Below are 17,607 nucleotides of genomic sequence, written 5' to 3' on the forward strand. Positions count from 1 at the left end.
TGGCTTTTCAACTATTTGCATGGAGTTAGGCTGATTGGAAATCACAGATGTTCTAAATGTTGTTTCAGTGGTCACAGACGTATTCAGTATTGCTCTAGTTCATTGACTTTCAACTTTGGGGCCTGTATTTTCAGTGTTGTTTTCGAAAGTAATAGTTTTTCGTTATCCATGAAACAATGAAACTGTCATCTTAGACACAACGGAATTTTTGAGAAGTGAAACAAATTTGAGTCATTTGACATTTAGGTGATTTTGTACCTACTTCTGTTGTGTTGTGAATATAATACAAATATTAAAATGTTCAAGCTTATTACAAAATATGACACACCTAACATAAAATGAACATATGTTTATGATTGTAACAGTTATGTGGAGTAATCATTTAGTGCCATGTGATGCTAAAAATCTGGCATCCAGGCAACAATTCAAATTTCTTTTTAATTTTCTAAATTAATTTCAGAGTGAGGTGTTCATCAGCAGAGCCTGGGGCGAGGCACATTCATTCAGTGACCGATATAAACCATTTACTGAGCAAATGCATCTCCAAAAACAGAGACAATCTGGAATCACACTTAGTCCTGATGTTGCTAGTTCAATGGCTAATGTCTACATTAATGTCATAGAATAGGCATGATTTTAATGTATATATTTAAATTATAATTTCAATGAGGATATGCTGTTTTAAACAAGCATTTATGTACTCACTTCAATACTGTTCAATAGTGAGCAGAGCCGTGTTAACCCCATGTTGGCAGTGTTGATAGTGGGAGGAGGATGTTGAAACAAACAAGTGTATCCAAGGTGAAAATAACAAAATATGAAGTGCAATAATATATAAATGTTAGTATTCACAGTACACAGTGTACAAGACTTGCTGACCTCTGGCAGGACAATGAAGGCTCCAGTCATGATGGTGAGGACGATATTGATCCCAAACAACCAGCGGAGGAAGATAAAGTAGGAGGCCACACCTGACCCAAAGTGACCTTAACAAGCCAGAGGAAACATTTGACTGAGACTGAATGACATGCTGCACACCACTTCATGCACAAACAATGATGCAGTAGTACACCACCATCATTAGACATATATTTATTATATTTTAACAAAGCTGTAATTTATCTTTGCCCACCCTGTATTTTCTATTATCATATAATGTGCTCTATGATATATTGATGAATAAACTGTCTTGAACAAAGAAGACGGATCTAAGTAAGGATTAAAATGGTTGCTTACCATGATGGTGATTTTTCAGTTTAGTTTACAGATATCAAACCATAGAAAATTACAGCATTGTGAGCATCATCAGTGATAGCATTGCTTTGACTGATTCTGCAGTGCAAACTCACTTTCAATTTTCTTGATCCTAACTTCCCAGGGAATGAACAGAACGACAATGTTGTAAAGCAGACGTGAAACTTTCTTCAGCAGCTGTAGTTGAGAAACCAAGATTTGAAGAACACTGAGAAACTTGCTGAAAAGAAAATACTGACAACATAACAATCAGAGGTGTATCAATAAGCATCCCAACTGCTTTCACTTCTGAAACATCATTTTCATGCCCGCACGAGTTCTTTAAAAAAGTAGATAATGTCCCAAAATCCCAATAGTAGAGGAATGACATTACTTCAAAATATGTTTTCAAACACAAATTGGGTGTCATTGCATGGCACATCCATGTAGTTCCCTTGAAAAGTGACACAATGTGGCTCTACAGCATTTCACATCTTATGGTGTGATGAAAGTTAAAATCAGAGCTGAGCTGATAATTGTTAATAAAGCTAAGGTCAGCTGGACCAGTAATTCTGCTTTTCAATTAACTGGAAGCCAATCTGTACAATTAATAACTCATCATCCGACTCAGGCTCACAAAAGTCAATCTATTCTAATGGGGCCAAAGCAGCCTGAACATCTTAATTAAACTGAGCTGTAATAACAGGCTATAAATTCACTCATGCTGCTGTACTATTGCAGCACAGCTTTCTTTCTCCCTGTCTGTCTTCCTCTTTGTGCATGTATGTACAGTATGTAACAGACAAAGTAGAGGAAGTTACACGCATGTGTTTGGCTCATGTAAAGGGAAGCTTTGTAAGGTCGGAACTCAGCACCCTTTACAAAGGAAATCCAGCATGTTTTATGACTCTGGCTCTGATCATCAAGCTACTGCAGTGCAGTGGAATCACACAGAGAAGCCTGTGTCAGCATACAGTCAAATAGAATAAATTGAGCTGTGCAGTACAGTATTGTTCACATATTTCACTGTAGTTACCTACAGTGGCATACTGGACCAAAGAGGATTTTAAGACAGTCAAAGCGGGGAAGTTCCCTTTTTTTTTGTTGTTTTATATCCTCACATTTGTGTAGCAGAGTCGCCACAACCATAGATGTGTTTTCTGAATGTTGTGGATAGGATCCGTGAACAACTGTAAAGAAAAAACAAGGCAATCTGTCTCTTTGCTGCTGAAGATTTGGGAAAGCTGAGTTCACTTCATGATGTGCTTTGGCCCTTTAATGGGGAATAACTTTGCCCCATTACTCTACAAGGAAACAACAAAATATATTCCAATGGATCAGGATTAAACTATTTGGAAATTACCCTTTATTATCTTGTGTTCATTGTTTAACCAACAGCGCTCACTTTGGTGCTCTAGTTTTAAAGAACCCTTTTGTTTGGTATGTAACACTATACATGAGAAACTTCTAATAGTGGACTACAAACTGTTTATTCACTCCAAGGCTGGGATCAGTGGTATATATTAAAAAAAACACTCCTTTGTAAGTGACGGTAAATGGTTGCTGTGTACCTACATCAGCTCCTGCAGTCTGGTAACCTCTGGTTCTTGTGAGTCGTCCCTCATACTTTAGAACAATCTCTCTGGCCTGCCTGGAAAACAAACACACATGGGGAAGCCCACTAAGTAGAAACACTATGCAAATTGTGTTATTTGGGCAATAATTAAATGCATAAAAGCGAGAAGAATTGAATGTTTGATGCACTTTCAATTGGGTTACTGGCATTTACTTATTGCAAATCCTCTGGTACTATCTGCCCAAACATCTCTGATTTGCATAAATTATTTTTATTATTTTTTAAAATCATATACTATGGACTTAAATAGTTTGAGTGAAATTTTGAATTGACATAGTTCTTCCTGAGATTTTTCGCCATTTTCAACATATTTTTTTCCTAACCCACTTTGAGGCTGTGTTTGAACCACAATCTCAGGAAGTGTTAAAGATGAAATCCTGAAATTTTGTGCCATTAATTGAGAATCTGAAATATTGGAAAAGTAGATCAAAAAGAGTTGAAATATTATAAAACAATTCAGCTGTCAACTTACTGTTAATTAGATGTATTCATCTACTCATCCAGTATTGTAGATTGTGAATGATAGTCTTGACAAGAAAAACAGTGTGAAAGATTCAAGCTTTTACCTAAAATAGTTTGTGCGATATGTCATCCAAATATAGCCGCAAAATTTAATGTGCAACAAAACATGCAGAAAGGGGTCAGCCAGCAATTTCTGTTTCTCAGAAAATAATTGATATACTGATTTAAAAGTTCACAAACATCTTTTCCCATATCCATATTTTATGCTATAAAATCTTCGAGCAATTTAAAGATGTTCAAGTAGAAATTGTTGTTGTGATGGTTTGAGAGGGCTCTTGTGTAAATGAACTTAATTCTGTATAACACCACAACGCAAATGTTTTCCAAGAAATTTGAGCACAAGCTAATATTGGCAGATACACTTTCTTGTTTTGCAATGCCTTGCTGAAATGATTGACCACTCTATCACGCAAAGTATCTTCACATGCATGATATCTGAAATGGGTTTCAATTGTTTTTTTTTGACTCATCCATTCCCTAACCCTATGCTTCTGCTTTCTGAGCCAGCTCTTGATGAATTTGTCAGTGTGCTTAGAATCATTATCTTGTTAAACCCTCCACTTTCAGCTCAACTTCAGCTTCCTGACAGATGGGCTCACAATAACATCAAGCACTGTATTACATGATGCAGAATTCGTAGCTGATTCAGTGACTGCAATCTGCTCAGTTTGTGAGGCAGTGAGGCAATCTCAAATCACAACATTACCATCACCATGGTTCACAGTTGATAGAGGTTTTCATGCTGAAAGGTTGCCCAAACATTTGTAATGTTACTGTGTCCAAACAACTCTACCTTTGATTCATTTGTCACAATCCAAGTGGACTCGGAATGTCCCGATAGCTCGGTATAATACCTTGCTCTGTACAGAATTTAGAAATACACCAGTTATATAAGAAGGCTGGTTTTCCTATATGGACCAACTACAACCACAAGCTCACAGATATAAAATATAAGCATGACAGTCAATTAATGATTAGAGCAGGTGGGGTTACAAACTAACATTTAGTGTCTCTTTTCCTAAGCTGTTTCTGTAGTTTGTAAATTTTCCATTTTTTTTTTGCTATGTGTTGCCATCTTTGTAATTTAGATTTTTATTGCTTGCATGCTTTAGCAGCACTCCCATTGTTGTTATTTAAAACAACTGCGCTATTGTATTTATTAATTTGATAGAAGGTATCATAAGACAGGTGGAAAAGTCCTGTACATACAAATAATTGTGAGTTGCAGGACTTTATAGGAAGTGTACTCAAATTGCAGCTCTATTTCTTCATGTTCTTACACATTTTTAAAACATAGAAATCAGCACTATTGCTCTGCTCCGTCTACAGCCAGTCACAGCAGACTGGTCCCATTAAAATGAATTTAGTGGTTTTATAGTGTATAAGACAGTGAAACCAGCTCAACCTGTCACAGCACTGGGGACAATTCAGAGGGCTATGAGCCATGGCTTAACTGTGACGAAGATAATTATTATGCATTTTACACACTCTCACCTCTGAAAAACAACTGCAAATTTTTATTACTGTAGAATACACACACATTTATTTACAGGGCTGAGGTTTGAGTGAAAATTTTAAAATAAACTAATTGTTTTTCCTGACAATCTTTGGTAAAAATCACTGATTTGTAATGTGGAAATAGAAGCTGTTGTTGCAGTGGAAGTAATCGCGGACATTCAGTCGTGAGATTAAAGAGGGTGTAAAAGCGCAGACTTGCATCCCATCCCTGATGATGGTAATAAAACCTCTGCAGTAATAACACACTGCCCATATAAAACCTGTTATCCATGGCACATGCTCAGCACATCTTAGAACCTCTCTATCTACTGTCAGCTTGTCCTCCATCTACAGGTTTAATTACATTTAGTTGAGGGTTAAGTTTGACTTTTAGACACCTGTTTTTAGTTTGTTTTTTTTTTTTTGCCAAATTTGCATTTGATGGGACAGGTCTGCATTTATCTTAATAAATCCACACAGGTGGAGTAGCGTGTTCTATATATCATATATGTAAATGTGAACTGAAGTGTATTTTTACAAGTCATTATCTTCCATTTTAAACTACATTTATTACATACTGGGCTCTGAGTGTTGCCAAAATGTTGGTGAGTAGTTAGCGTCTATTACTCCAATTTATATGAATGTTTTTTTTTTGCTGTTTTTTTATCTATAGAGGTGTTTCCGTAACACAACAAGAAGACTTAAGAAAAACAGCCTCTCTCACATATGCAACATTCATGTCTTTGTGTGTTATTTTAAGAGGAGAAGAACAGCAACAGATTTAACTACCACTCCACAGACACAAAGGTAACAATCAAACAAAGTTACTTCAGGACTTTGAGCTTGCGTCTCATTGGCCAAGGTCTGGTCCGAATGTTGGCGATTATCTCCTTCTGGTACTGAATGTTCTGGAACATCTCCTCTGGGTCATTGCTGTCCACCCTCTCATCCTCTTTGTCTTCATCATCTGAGGAGCTATAGGTAAAGATACAAGGTCACAGTGAAAAATCTCCTCTCCTTCATAGAGAAAAAAAGGATGGAACAGAACCCCAATTGTTAAAGTGTTTGCCACATTACCACAATGTCCCTGCTGGGATTCCACTGGAGGATCTGTGTTACATGTTGTACTCCCTCTATCACATCACATTTATTTTCTGCTGCTCCACTATTAACTCTCCAATAAATGCAAAAATGATGAAAAGATGCTAAAAAAAAGACTTTTAAGGAACGCATTAAAGGTATTTGGATGTTGGACTTACTGTTACATTTTACTTCATACAATAGCAAACCAAATTAGACTAAACACATTGCAAGGCAACAATTGGTACTGATTGTATTAACACTGTTGCCTCACAGCTAGAAGATCCCCACTTCGTGATCTAGAGTCTTTCTGTGTAAAGTTTACATGTTCTCCCTGTGCAGCATGGGTTTTTACCAGCTTCATCCTGCAGTCCAAAATCATGCTGAGGTTAAATGGTCATTCTAAATTGTCCATAGGTGTGAATGAATGCTGGGATAGATTCCAGCCGCCTGCGACCCCACTGAGGATTACGTGGAGGATAGACAGATTGCAGGTATTGTGTGAAGCTGAACAAACTGACTATATATACACACCGCTATATTATGTTCTCCTTGCAATTTAGTTGATGTATCTGAACAATCAATAGGCATATCTCTGTCTGCAAGGTTACAGTCTGATGTCACATCTATTGTATTTATCCTAGTTTTATTACAGTGTCTAAATTTCTACATAGTGCCCTTAAACCAACTCGTACTTTTCAGTAGTAAATGTACTTTCAGTTAACAATCACACAGTTTAGTGTGTCACACATGAAAAGTCACGTACGAAGCAGGAGATTTGTACATTGAAGGCTAGATGAGAGATTATTCCAAGAGTAGTCATGTTATTACAAATTTATTACCTGATAGGAATCAGCTCATGCAAAAACTTAACTCTACTACTCTGCAAGGACAAATATCATGTATCCAGTAGTGTTCTTTAGCTATAATGCCCATTGTTTCACATGCATTTGGAATAAAAAGTGTGTACATTTTACAAACAGTATTATGAGGGGAGCAGGAGAACCCAAACGCAGACACATAGAAACAGGCTGACAGGCGAATAACGGGAGGAGATTTATTTCACCAAATAATCAACCAATACATAAATGGAGGGACAGAACTAAATCAAACTACCAAAAACTCGACAAGCAAAACCCTAAGAAACACAAAAGGCTAGTTGACAAAACTGAAGCAACAACTAAACTAAAGGGAGGTACTCACAACACGGGGGAACTGACAACCAAGGGGAAAACGAGCTGGGGAAAACCCAAAAACCAGTGAGAGGAGCAAACAGAGTTCAAGAGGGGGGGAAAGTGGAAGAATCCATGAGGTAGAGTCAGAAGGTGGCAGGTTTGGTAGAAAACAGCATCTATGATCCAACAGAGACTGAGTGACTGAGCGAGGTTTAAATACTGAGGAGAGCTTGTGGACAGGTGAGCTGAGTTTACTGATTGCTGCAGCTGACAGTCATTGGGGTAATCAGCAGGCAAAGTGAAGGTAGAACAGGAGGGCGAGTGTCAGGGAGAGAGAGAGACATGAGGGAGAGGTGACAGACAGGGAACCAAAAAGGCAGGACAAAACCGAAACAGATCAGGAAACAAGAAAGGAGGAAAAAAGAGGAAGAAAGGGGGAAGAAGGGCAGGGGCCAGAGCAAGATCCGAACAAACAGCCTTCTTTGCTGTTACAGAAAATATTTTAAAAACAATTTGGAAATAGATGAGTGTGAGGAAGGAATGACGTTCATATTTCTAACGCAGCTGTGCAACTAATAAATGAGAAACATCAGTTATTTTATGTATTTCAGATAACTGCTAAATACCATTGTTATGTCATAATTAAATACATCACCACTGCAAATGGAGAATTAGCTCATTTCCAATTTCAGGTGAGCTCCATGTCACCAATGGAAACAAAGTGCAATGACACTAATATATATGCATGTCGACAACATTGGTCCATCAGTAGCCATGAGAAGATGGGTCCACTGTGGTCATAAAAGGATGGACATGGTTAGCAACAATACTCAGGCTGTGGTGTTTAAACCTTTAAACCATGCTCAATTGGTACTAAAGGGCCAAAACTGTGCCAAGAAAACATCCCCTACACCACCAGTAGTAGCCTGAACCAAGGCACGATAGAACCACGCTTTCATGTTGTTTACACCAAAGTCTGACCATCTAAATGTGATAGCTGGAGACTCATCAGACTAAGCAATATTTTTCCAATCTTCTATTGTCCAATTTTTGAAAGCCTGTGTGAATTGCAGCCTCAGCTAAGAACAGGAAATTCTTAGCTGACTGGAGTGGCACCTGGTGTGGTCTTCTGCTGCTCTAGCCCATCTTCTTCAAGGCTGGATGTATTGTGCCACTCTAGAGATGGTTGTGTGTGATAATCCCAGTAGATCAGCAGTTTCTGAAATACTCTGACCAGCTGTCTGCCACCAACAAACATGCCATGTTCAAAGTCACTAAAATCTCCTTTGTTCCCCATTCTGATGCTCTGTTTGAACTTCAGCAAGTTGCCTTGACCACATCGAGATGCCTAAATGCATTGAGTTGAGTTGCAACCATGTGATTGACTGTAAAGCTATTTGTGTGTGTGTGTATATATATATATATATATATATATATATATACACATACGTACACATATGGGGTCAGACACTGTTACATGATTATTAGTCTTAGATCAATTAAATTAGAGAACAGAGTGTCCCTGGCTGCTGAAACTATAGTAACAAAGCACACAGGAAACTCTTTGTAGTTTTCCCTGATGATTAGATTTAGTAAGTGACTAATCATATGACCTACAGGATGTCAATTAAGACACAGAAAAACAATAGTCATGAAGATAGAGACAAATAGGCAGGCAAAGAAAAGGATCTCCAAAGATCCTGATAAAAGTATCACGATCCAAACAAAACAACAACAAACAAAAAAACAACAACAACTAAACAAAACAAAAAGAATGAGACTCACCCTTGGTGGTCCTGGTAGGCAGAATAAATCCTCCTGGAGTTTTTCCTGATACTCTTGTGTCTCTTGGCTGCAGACAGAGACCTGCTGCTCCCGACCAAAGGTTCAGACACTGTACTCATACTGCCTGTTTAGAGCTTTATGTGCATGACAGTGTGCGAACGATCAGTTTGTGGAGGTGTGTGTGTGAGCGGACATTGCCTGCTACTCAGCCTGACTCTACTGGAGCGTCTGAGCAAGAGCTACCTGCTACTCTGGGGCAACACCACAGGAACACAGACTGAAACACACTCACTGTTAAACCCCATCACTGCCTGCACTAACTGCTTAAAGGGACAGCACCAATCACACGCACACACACACACACACACACACACGTTTGTACTTCTATCTTAGTGAGGACATCCATAGGCGTAATGCATTTCCTAGAGCCTTACCCTCACCTTAACCATCACAACTGATTGCCTAACCCTAATCCTTACCCTAACCCTAACCAAACCTCAATTCATACCTGTTCTCTAAAAACAAGTCTTCACCCTCAAACATGGCTGTTTCAAAGTGAGGACCGGCCAAAATGTCCTCACTTTGTAAAAATGTCCTCACTTTGATAGTTAAATGCAGAAAATGGTACTCACCATGTAGCAAGTACAAGAACACACACACACACACACACACACACACACACACACACACACACACACACACACAGAGAGAGAGAGAGAATAAATAATAAGTCTTTAATCAACTGTGTAAATTTATTGTTAGCAAACATGCTAGCTAGCGAACATATATTTGTTAGCTGTCTTGTAATACCTGTGAGTAATTGTGAGACACTGTAGCAAACGTACTTATATGTATCAGTGTAAACTCTACAGACCTTAATGAAGAGCAACCTAAAATTCTCCAATACAGCCACATTTTTTTCTCAAAAATTTGTTCCAAATAAAGGCTGATAAAGGACAGATTCATTTACATGCAGTTAATCAACTATTATACATCTGCGCAGAGGCTTTTTACTATGGTAATCGTGTGATGTGCCTTATGTTCAGTTGGCTCCTGACTGCTCAGTTACCAATAAAACTGAGGGACAGAAGGATCACCAGAGGAGCAATAGAGCTGAGTAAGACCTTGAAGGTACAGATGTCCGAGTTTAAATCGTGGCTCTTTGACTGGACTCCGTGGAACACTTCTGACCAGTGTGTCTTTGTCCCTGAGGACGAGCAACAGACGCCTGCGGTTAAACATCACAGTAAGAACTGTTTATTGTTCCTTCCTTTTATTTTGTCAGATACGAGAATGGAGCGATTGATTACAAGTCAGTTTCCACAATAGTCTTTCAAACAAGAACTCACACTTGTGACCACATCACTCTCATTTAAACTCTTTATGATGGATTAACTTTACTTTTTTCAACAGTATCATTCCAGCGTCTGTGCAGTTTCAGATCAGAGGGACTAACACAGCTCTATAGCAAAGTTTACATCAAACTTAAGATGGAATATGGAACGAACAAAAAGAAAATGTGTCACTGAGATAATATACTGTACATTAAGATGAAGACACAGTAAAGAGTGCAATAAGTGTTCTGATCTTGCAAATCTGACATGAGATTTGACAATGGGGAGGATGGGAAGTTACCTGTGTGGTAAATATGAAATATGAGCCATCCTTTCTTGTTAAAGGCTGATTTTCTAATCTCAGGATTACACTTAGAGAGTAAATAGGTTTGCAGAACATCCATTGTGAAAATAAAGTGTTATTTTTGCGTGCTTGTGTGAAATCTTTTCCAGTCATTTTGTCTTTTCAGGGCCTAATCATACGATATCTTGAATAAATGATAATGTATGCTTACTCTGCTGTCTCTCTGCTTCTAATGATATACTCACATCAAGCCCTCAGCTGTCAATTCTCACATCAGAGGTGATCATACTTTTTTATAGTTGGCTAATGTCTCAATTTGACTAGAATTTGTAGTTGGATAAAAAAAAAAGCTTGTCAATGTAATTATTACAATTCCATATGCTGTTCCATACTGCGAATGAAGTAACAGAGTTTTATTACGAACACAAGTCTAATTTCATTAACAGTTTACAGGGATGCTTACAGAAATCTAGTTTGGGTCAAATCCTCATGGATATTCCAGAAATTATAAAAACAACTTTTTGATAGACTTAAAACCAGACTGACTTTCATAAATACCTTTCAGATGATGACTACATCTACGCAGATAGCTGCAATTTAAAAGCTCATTTCAAAAGACATATTTTATAAAAGTACAGCTATACAGTTCTGTTGAACCAAACTGTCTCAGACCCCAAAAAGGATGTGATTTCACTGCGCTATAGGTAATAAAACACACTGATGGTGTGTCAGAGTTGTTGTTCCTGGACCACACATGTAAGGTGAACCCATACAAAGATCACATCTGTCTTTGTACAGCTCTGAGCACCAACCTGGAGTGACTAACATCTCTGACCTTGCTGAGAACTGGAGGTTGTCCAACCAATCACACTCGTGAGTCATCATCGGTAAATTATCCCAGCTTTGGTTGTGCCACACTCTGCACCTCTTTGATTTATATTATAATGACATTCTGTTATTGTTTGATAATCTTCATGGGGTTTTTTCGCACCTGTGTAGAGATCTTCAGCTTTGCCAGTTAAAATGGATTATTAATCAAAGCCACAACGTATGATACAGCAGGTCAATAAAACCTGTGTTCAATCCCCCCGAGACAAGGACAATCATTTCAAAGTGCACTTTCCTTGTGAAAATGATACGATGAGAGCTTTGCTTTGAATCCTGTTAAAGGCTGTTAGTCCTCTCTGACTTTCTGAAAAAGAACAACATCATAATGACCAGTAAAAATAAAACTGAGTCTGCTCTCACTATTGTCGCCTTTAGGAGCTGGATCTTAGAAAGAAAAAAGTTGGAGGGACACCTATACATAAGAGTTGATTATATTTTCAATATTTAACTATATATATATATATATATATATATATATATATATATATATATATATATATATATATATATATATATATACACATCAAAAATTTTGTTTGGGCAAGAGTTTACATAATTTATAAAAAATTTAAATAATAATTAATTCAACAACCAAATTACTCATGAATATTGTTTTGGTTTTGAATCGTAATACACCCTGTGCATGATAGCATGTGCTAGTTCCAGTTGAAAAACTCCGGGTGCTACAGTTACTTCCGGTCCTGCTTACAGCGCTGTCAAAATGGAAGAAGCCAGCAGTACACTTTACTTTTCCAGGCAACTTGCCTAAAATTTCTGTTGACGATGTTTATCGTCTCGTTGATGATTTTTTGTCAGCTCCTCAAAGCAAACAGGAAAAGGGATTCAAATTTTATATATCCCAGTACAAATATAACTTTGAAGGTAAGTGGCATCGCATCCTACATAACTAGCGCTAGCTTAACTGTAGGGCTTGCCAAACATGTACCTTATCATTTTATTTTCTAGTATTTATACATTACTATTTTTTGCTTAGTTAGCTACTAGAATCCACTTTACACTTTAGTCTTTGGTACTTAGTCGAGTTCAGCAAGACATTTTATATTTGTAGTTTTGTTTGAACAAAATGACAAATGCTTGGATTTCCTCTATATTTTATTAGGTGTCAAAACGGAATAACAAATGATTGAAGAGTGCACGGATTGTTGTTATAGTTTATCAGATATTTGCTGTTTGATCAGTGACTATGCACTAATATTCCCGATCCTCAGCTCAGTGTGAAACATTTTTTTCGTCTAATTTTGGCAATCCACTGAGCCCGCAAATGCCAGTCTTTTGGAAAACGGTGAAGGCTTATAGAACCGTTATAAACACCAGAAGCCGAACATAATGGTACACTACAGTACCTCCCATATCGACCTTGAACACGCTGAAATCTGATTTTTTGTTTTGCCGAGAAAACAATGTTTTTCTTTTTTGATTCCATGTTATCCATGCTGCGAAATAGCCTCCGGAAGGACCTGTAAGCCGTCCCGGTCAGTACCCGGAAGTTAGCATTTTGACGTGCACAGGGTCTATTGTACATTCCAACACATAAGATTTACGCTTTGAACACACAAACAGCACACATTTCAACTCCCCACAAAAACAAGAGCTCATTCCATCTGAGCAGATTTGTCAAATGAAACACAAATATTCTTATCCTCTAATTGATAATCTGAAAGAAAAGATTACCAGATATCACTGCTAAATATGACTAGCATTACCTGTGTGTAGTACTATAACACATTTCAACTGCATTAGCAGGTGTAGCCTTCATCTCATTCTGGCTGTTTTTTTTTGTGTGTGTGTGTGTCTACTAACATCTAAGAAAAGCATCTGGCTCTTGCTGTTGGGAAATTCTGCACTGAAATAGTGCATTTCTACCTTAAGGGTACTCAAAGCATTTTGTACTGTGTTTATTCACCAATTCACTCTCACATTCACACAACATTGGTGCCAGAGCTGCTGTGCTCCTTCCTGCCATCAGGAACAACTTTGGGTTCAGTGTCTAGCACAGACACAAATGCTTGGAAGCAATTTTAAGCTAGATCTGTAAAGAAAAAGCACATTCTGGGAAAAGAATGTTAATGTCCATTAGCTTGACACTAATCCAGATGCATCATTTATGAAGGCAAACATTCTGCATTTAAGGGAGGACCCTCAATCTAAATAAAGGCCAGCTGGGAAATGATTAAGATCGTAATACTGTTGAGCTGTGCAAATGCATCCAGTTCTAAAAACAAATCAATAAAATGTACCAATGAGCATTATAAAACAAGCATAATATTTTGCAGAGCCTGTTAATCCGTGAAGCTTTAACACATTATGGCGCTGCCTTGTTGGTGTGATAAGAGGCACTAAATATTATCTGCCTCTGTGTGCACTGTGTGCAAAATAAACAAGGATGCATCTTCAATGCAGTCCTCCAGTGGTTCACTGATGGTGCAATTACCACTAAAGAAAAATGAAATAATAATGACTCTTCTTGGGTTCAAATTCTAGTGGATTAAATGCAAAGATTATTTGGTGTCAGTTACAAACTGAATCCCTGCCCTTGAGGAGATGATTTGGAAAAAAAATATTCTATGCAGACAGAATTTTTTGTATCTACATTTTGGCTTAATATAACCTGTATAGATAATAATAATAATAATAATAAATAATAATAATAATAATAATAATGTAACAGAAACGGCAACAAACCTGACTGTGCAAGTCAAATGTCACAATGCATTTTTTCACTGTGACTATAGGTCATTCTTACATTCTCTTCTTACCATCTTGTTCCAAATTTGGACATAAACAGAATCTGTTAGGTAAGCCTTTCTTAGATTAGATATTAGTTAGGAATTTGATTTACCTAAAGCATAATTTTTCTGAGATTTTATGTTTGTGTCTTAATTTCTAATCTATAAAACAACAGCTTTTCATGCTATATTTCAGTTCCAGAAACTGTGTTGTTAAAACAAGCAAATCAAAAAGTATTTGAAGCATTTTCAGATGGATTTCGTTGATTTTTTCCTCAGGAGAGTGGACACATCTCACACAACCCTCAATCCATTAAAGAATGAATATGCACAAGCAATAAAACTTGTTACAAACTACTGCCACAGAAACAGGTTTTGTAATTGAAAAGAAATATTGTGTTGAATCTGTCAATACTGCAGAATGTGGTTTCATTTTCCATATTTATACAGTGTGAAGTATATATGAGGACACCACCGAAGTAAACTGTGTAATAGTGCCTATATATTATATGAAAGAAGCTGCTTTTTAATAATATTTCACATACTAGAGAAAAATAAAAATTCTGATATCAACTTACACAATGCTGTGTATAGCACAGGACCAATGGAAGTGGCTACCATCAGAGTGGTCGATATAATGATGCTGTTCTATTTTAAAAAATCTCAAATGGGGAAACAGCCTCACGGTGCTGTCAACAATGCTCTCATCATATCACTTTCAGAGTGAAAATGCATTTTGAAATGATTGTTCTTCTCTCAGGAGGACTGAGCACGAGTTGTGATGATATAAAACTGTGTGATTTACAGTAAAGCTGAACAACAGTCTATTTATAACAGTTGCTTGATGGTTGATGATTTTTACATTGATCGATACACACACTTCTGCTGAAAATATCAGCTGATATACAGATAGCGTAAAAACACAAGTCTGAGTGAGCCGTGTCAGTCAAAGTGCAGAATGCGTTGCCTATGATTAAAGTGCAAAAACTCATGAGTGTGACTGGTTGGACAATTTCTAATGCGTGTTCGTTTATTTGAGAGAGAAGACAAACTACTCCTTTCCAATCAAGATGTTTATTCTGTTTATTAGAATCTCTCACTTGTACAATGACCATTTCTGTTTGGAAAAATCACCATCAGCAAGCTGTTAATCTGTAACCAGCCTCCCAGAAATGGATGATTTCTTAATGTTACACAAAAGTTTCATATCATAAGGTAAAATGTAAAATGGGATTGGCAAACAGTTGGGGGAAGTCGTGGTTTAAACTTAGCTCTCCCTTCATTGGTGCACAGACATGTCCATGTCCCTTAGCACACGAGCCATCCAATCTGAGGTGACAGCGCTCTGAAAAAGAAACATTTTCCACATCCTACCTGTCGCTCCTCTGTTGCTTGCCCACAGTACTTTTCCACTGTGTATACAGCTGGCATGCTCTCCAGCTGCCCTCAAGTTTGTGACATTTGATGTGTTGAAGAGAGAATGCGGTGTGCTGACAGGGTGAAACTGTGTGGTGCACTTGCACAGCTTGTCTGAGTGGTCTGGCTCATCTCTCCATGGTATTGATCCTCTGCACCACAGGATCAATGCTTAAAACATTTCCCATTAGATCACTACAACTCTTATTATGAGCACGATTGTAACGTGTTATTAATTCTTAAGCTTAATCGATCAATATGAAAGAAAATACAGAAATATAATCAATCAATCAACACAGAAGTGAAATGGAGAAATATAATTAATCAATCAATATAAAAGAGAGGTAGAAAATCTATTTCCCTAAACCAGCTTCTAGCTTTTCTGTCTCAGTAAACTGGATGGATCTTGCACCTCTCTCGGCATTCCTGTCTGACATTCTCCTGTAGCTAGGTGGTGTCTGTATTTGATTTTTATGTGCCACATCTCTCCATTGCCTCAACAATATGATTTATGACTGGGACCAGCCTTTCTAAATCTCTGAATAAAGACAATTAAGAGTACAAGATTACAATTAATAGTACAAGATTACTTTCAAATTATTATTATTTTAAAAACCATCTTAAAGTGCCTTACTAAGGTGTTGGGACACCACTTCTGCCAGAACAGCTGCAGTGCACTCTGGCATTCTTTCACTCTGCAGGAAGGATGGAACACCATTCTTCCAGTAAGTATTGTCATGTAAAGACTTGGGTATGGTGACAATCACTGTCGAACGCTTCAGTCCCAAATCCTCCAATTTTGTTGAGATCTGGCAATTCTAAAGGCCACAGAAGATGATTTCATCATTTTCATACTCATCGAATCGTCAGTGACCCCACAGGGCCAGTGGATAGGACATTCTCATCCTGTCAGAGAGCACTCTCACCAGGAGAAATGCTTCATAATAGGATAAAGGTGATCACCAAGAGCAATTTTGGATTGATTTGTAATGAGTCTTCACTCCGAGGGGATAAATGGAAGCACAATGTACAGTTCTTTTGGTTTAGACACACGAGGGAGAATATGAGAAAAGAAGATTCATCTGACCACCTCTCTATTTTATACATTTCTTTAAACCAGTGCCTGTAGTTTTGACACCATTGAACTGTCAAATTTGTGTCCATCTATTTAACTGTAGAAAATTAGCAGAGGTTAATTTCTGTAGCTCTACTGAAATATGTTTCTCAGTGTTATTGTTGAGGAACACTTCATGCAAACAATCTGATGACAACCTGCATTGTTACCCTAATCGCAGTTCCTATTGAAGCCAGGTGCCATTCATTCTCTCAAGGTCTCTTGGATCTGTTCCTCTGCCATCTGGGTATAAAATCTGATTCAGCTGGGTCTGTTAAGCATCTATACATATCAGATAGCATGACTGGATAGTCTTTGCTTAATTTTACAAGACAGTGCACCTGTATGGAAGCAACTGCAGTTATTGTGCTTCTCCGCTAAGTTTTTCAGCCTCTTGTCTTTACTTGTTACTTGTCTGTAATTAGTGAATAAACAGCATGAATCTATTTTTTTAAACAACGTGGACTAAGACAATCCTTGTTTGTAAGTACAGTAATAATATACAATAAATTTAGAGTAGATTGCAATAAATGTGTCAATGTTTTCTCTATTTCCATCTGCTTGAGAGGCATATCTGTGCAGGTAATTTGCCTTTCCTTCATGTATGTACAGTATAAAGCATGGAAGCCTCAACTTCAGACTACTAGCATCATCAAACTTTACTCACTTCTAATCTACTAAGCTTTAATTAAAAATTTGTTACAATGAGAATCTTCCCAACTTGTATTTTGAAGCCATGTAATGAATTCAGTTGTGAAGACACAAGTATGTCTCTGTCAACTTCTTTTAGCCACTTGCCAGTCAGAGCTTGTGTCAGGCGCTGTTTGGTATCTCTCTGACAGGTGATGGTAACATCAGCACCTGACAGCAAATCTC

General features: G+C 37.6%; 1 protein-coding gene across 1 annotated transcript in view; it reads right to left on the minus strand.

Moving 5' to 3' along the window:
* The window catches only part of LOC110965846 (transmembrane channel-like protein 3), a 28,475-nt gene extending 19,270 nt beyond the window's left edge, over nucleotides 1–9,205 (minus strand). Inside the window, exons 1-5 of the mRNA XM_022215011.2 lie at nucleotides 8,929–9,205; nucleotides 5,717–5,863; nucleotides 2,809–2,884; nucleotides 1,350–1,431; nucleotides 880–986 (exon numbers count right to left, since the gene is read on the minus strand). Coding sequence (XP_022070703.1) covers nucleotides 880–986; nucleotides 1,350–1,431; nucleotides 2,809–2,884; nucleotides 5,717–5,863; nucleotides 8,929–9,047 — 531 coding nt within the window. The 5' untranslated portion in view covers nucleotides 9,048–9,205. The remainder of the gene's footprint in view (nucleotides 1–879; nucleotides 987–1,349; nucleotides 1,432–2,808; nucleotides 2,885–5,716; nucleotides 5,864–8,928) is intronic.
* Nucleotides 9,206–17,607: the final 8,402 nt, after the last annotated feature.

This window comes from Acanthochromis polyacanthus, chromosome 2, assembly GCF_021347895.1.
Source record: "Acanthochromis polyacanthus isolate Apoly-LR-REF ecotype Palm Island chromosome 2, KAUST_Apoly_ChrSc, whole genome shotgun sequence".
In the NCBI taxonomy this organism is placed as follows: Eukaryota; Metazoa; Chordata; class Actinopteri; family Pomacentridae; genus Acanthochromis; species Acanthochromis polyacanthus.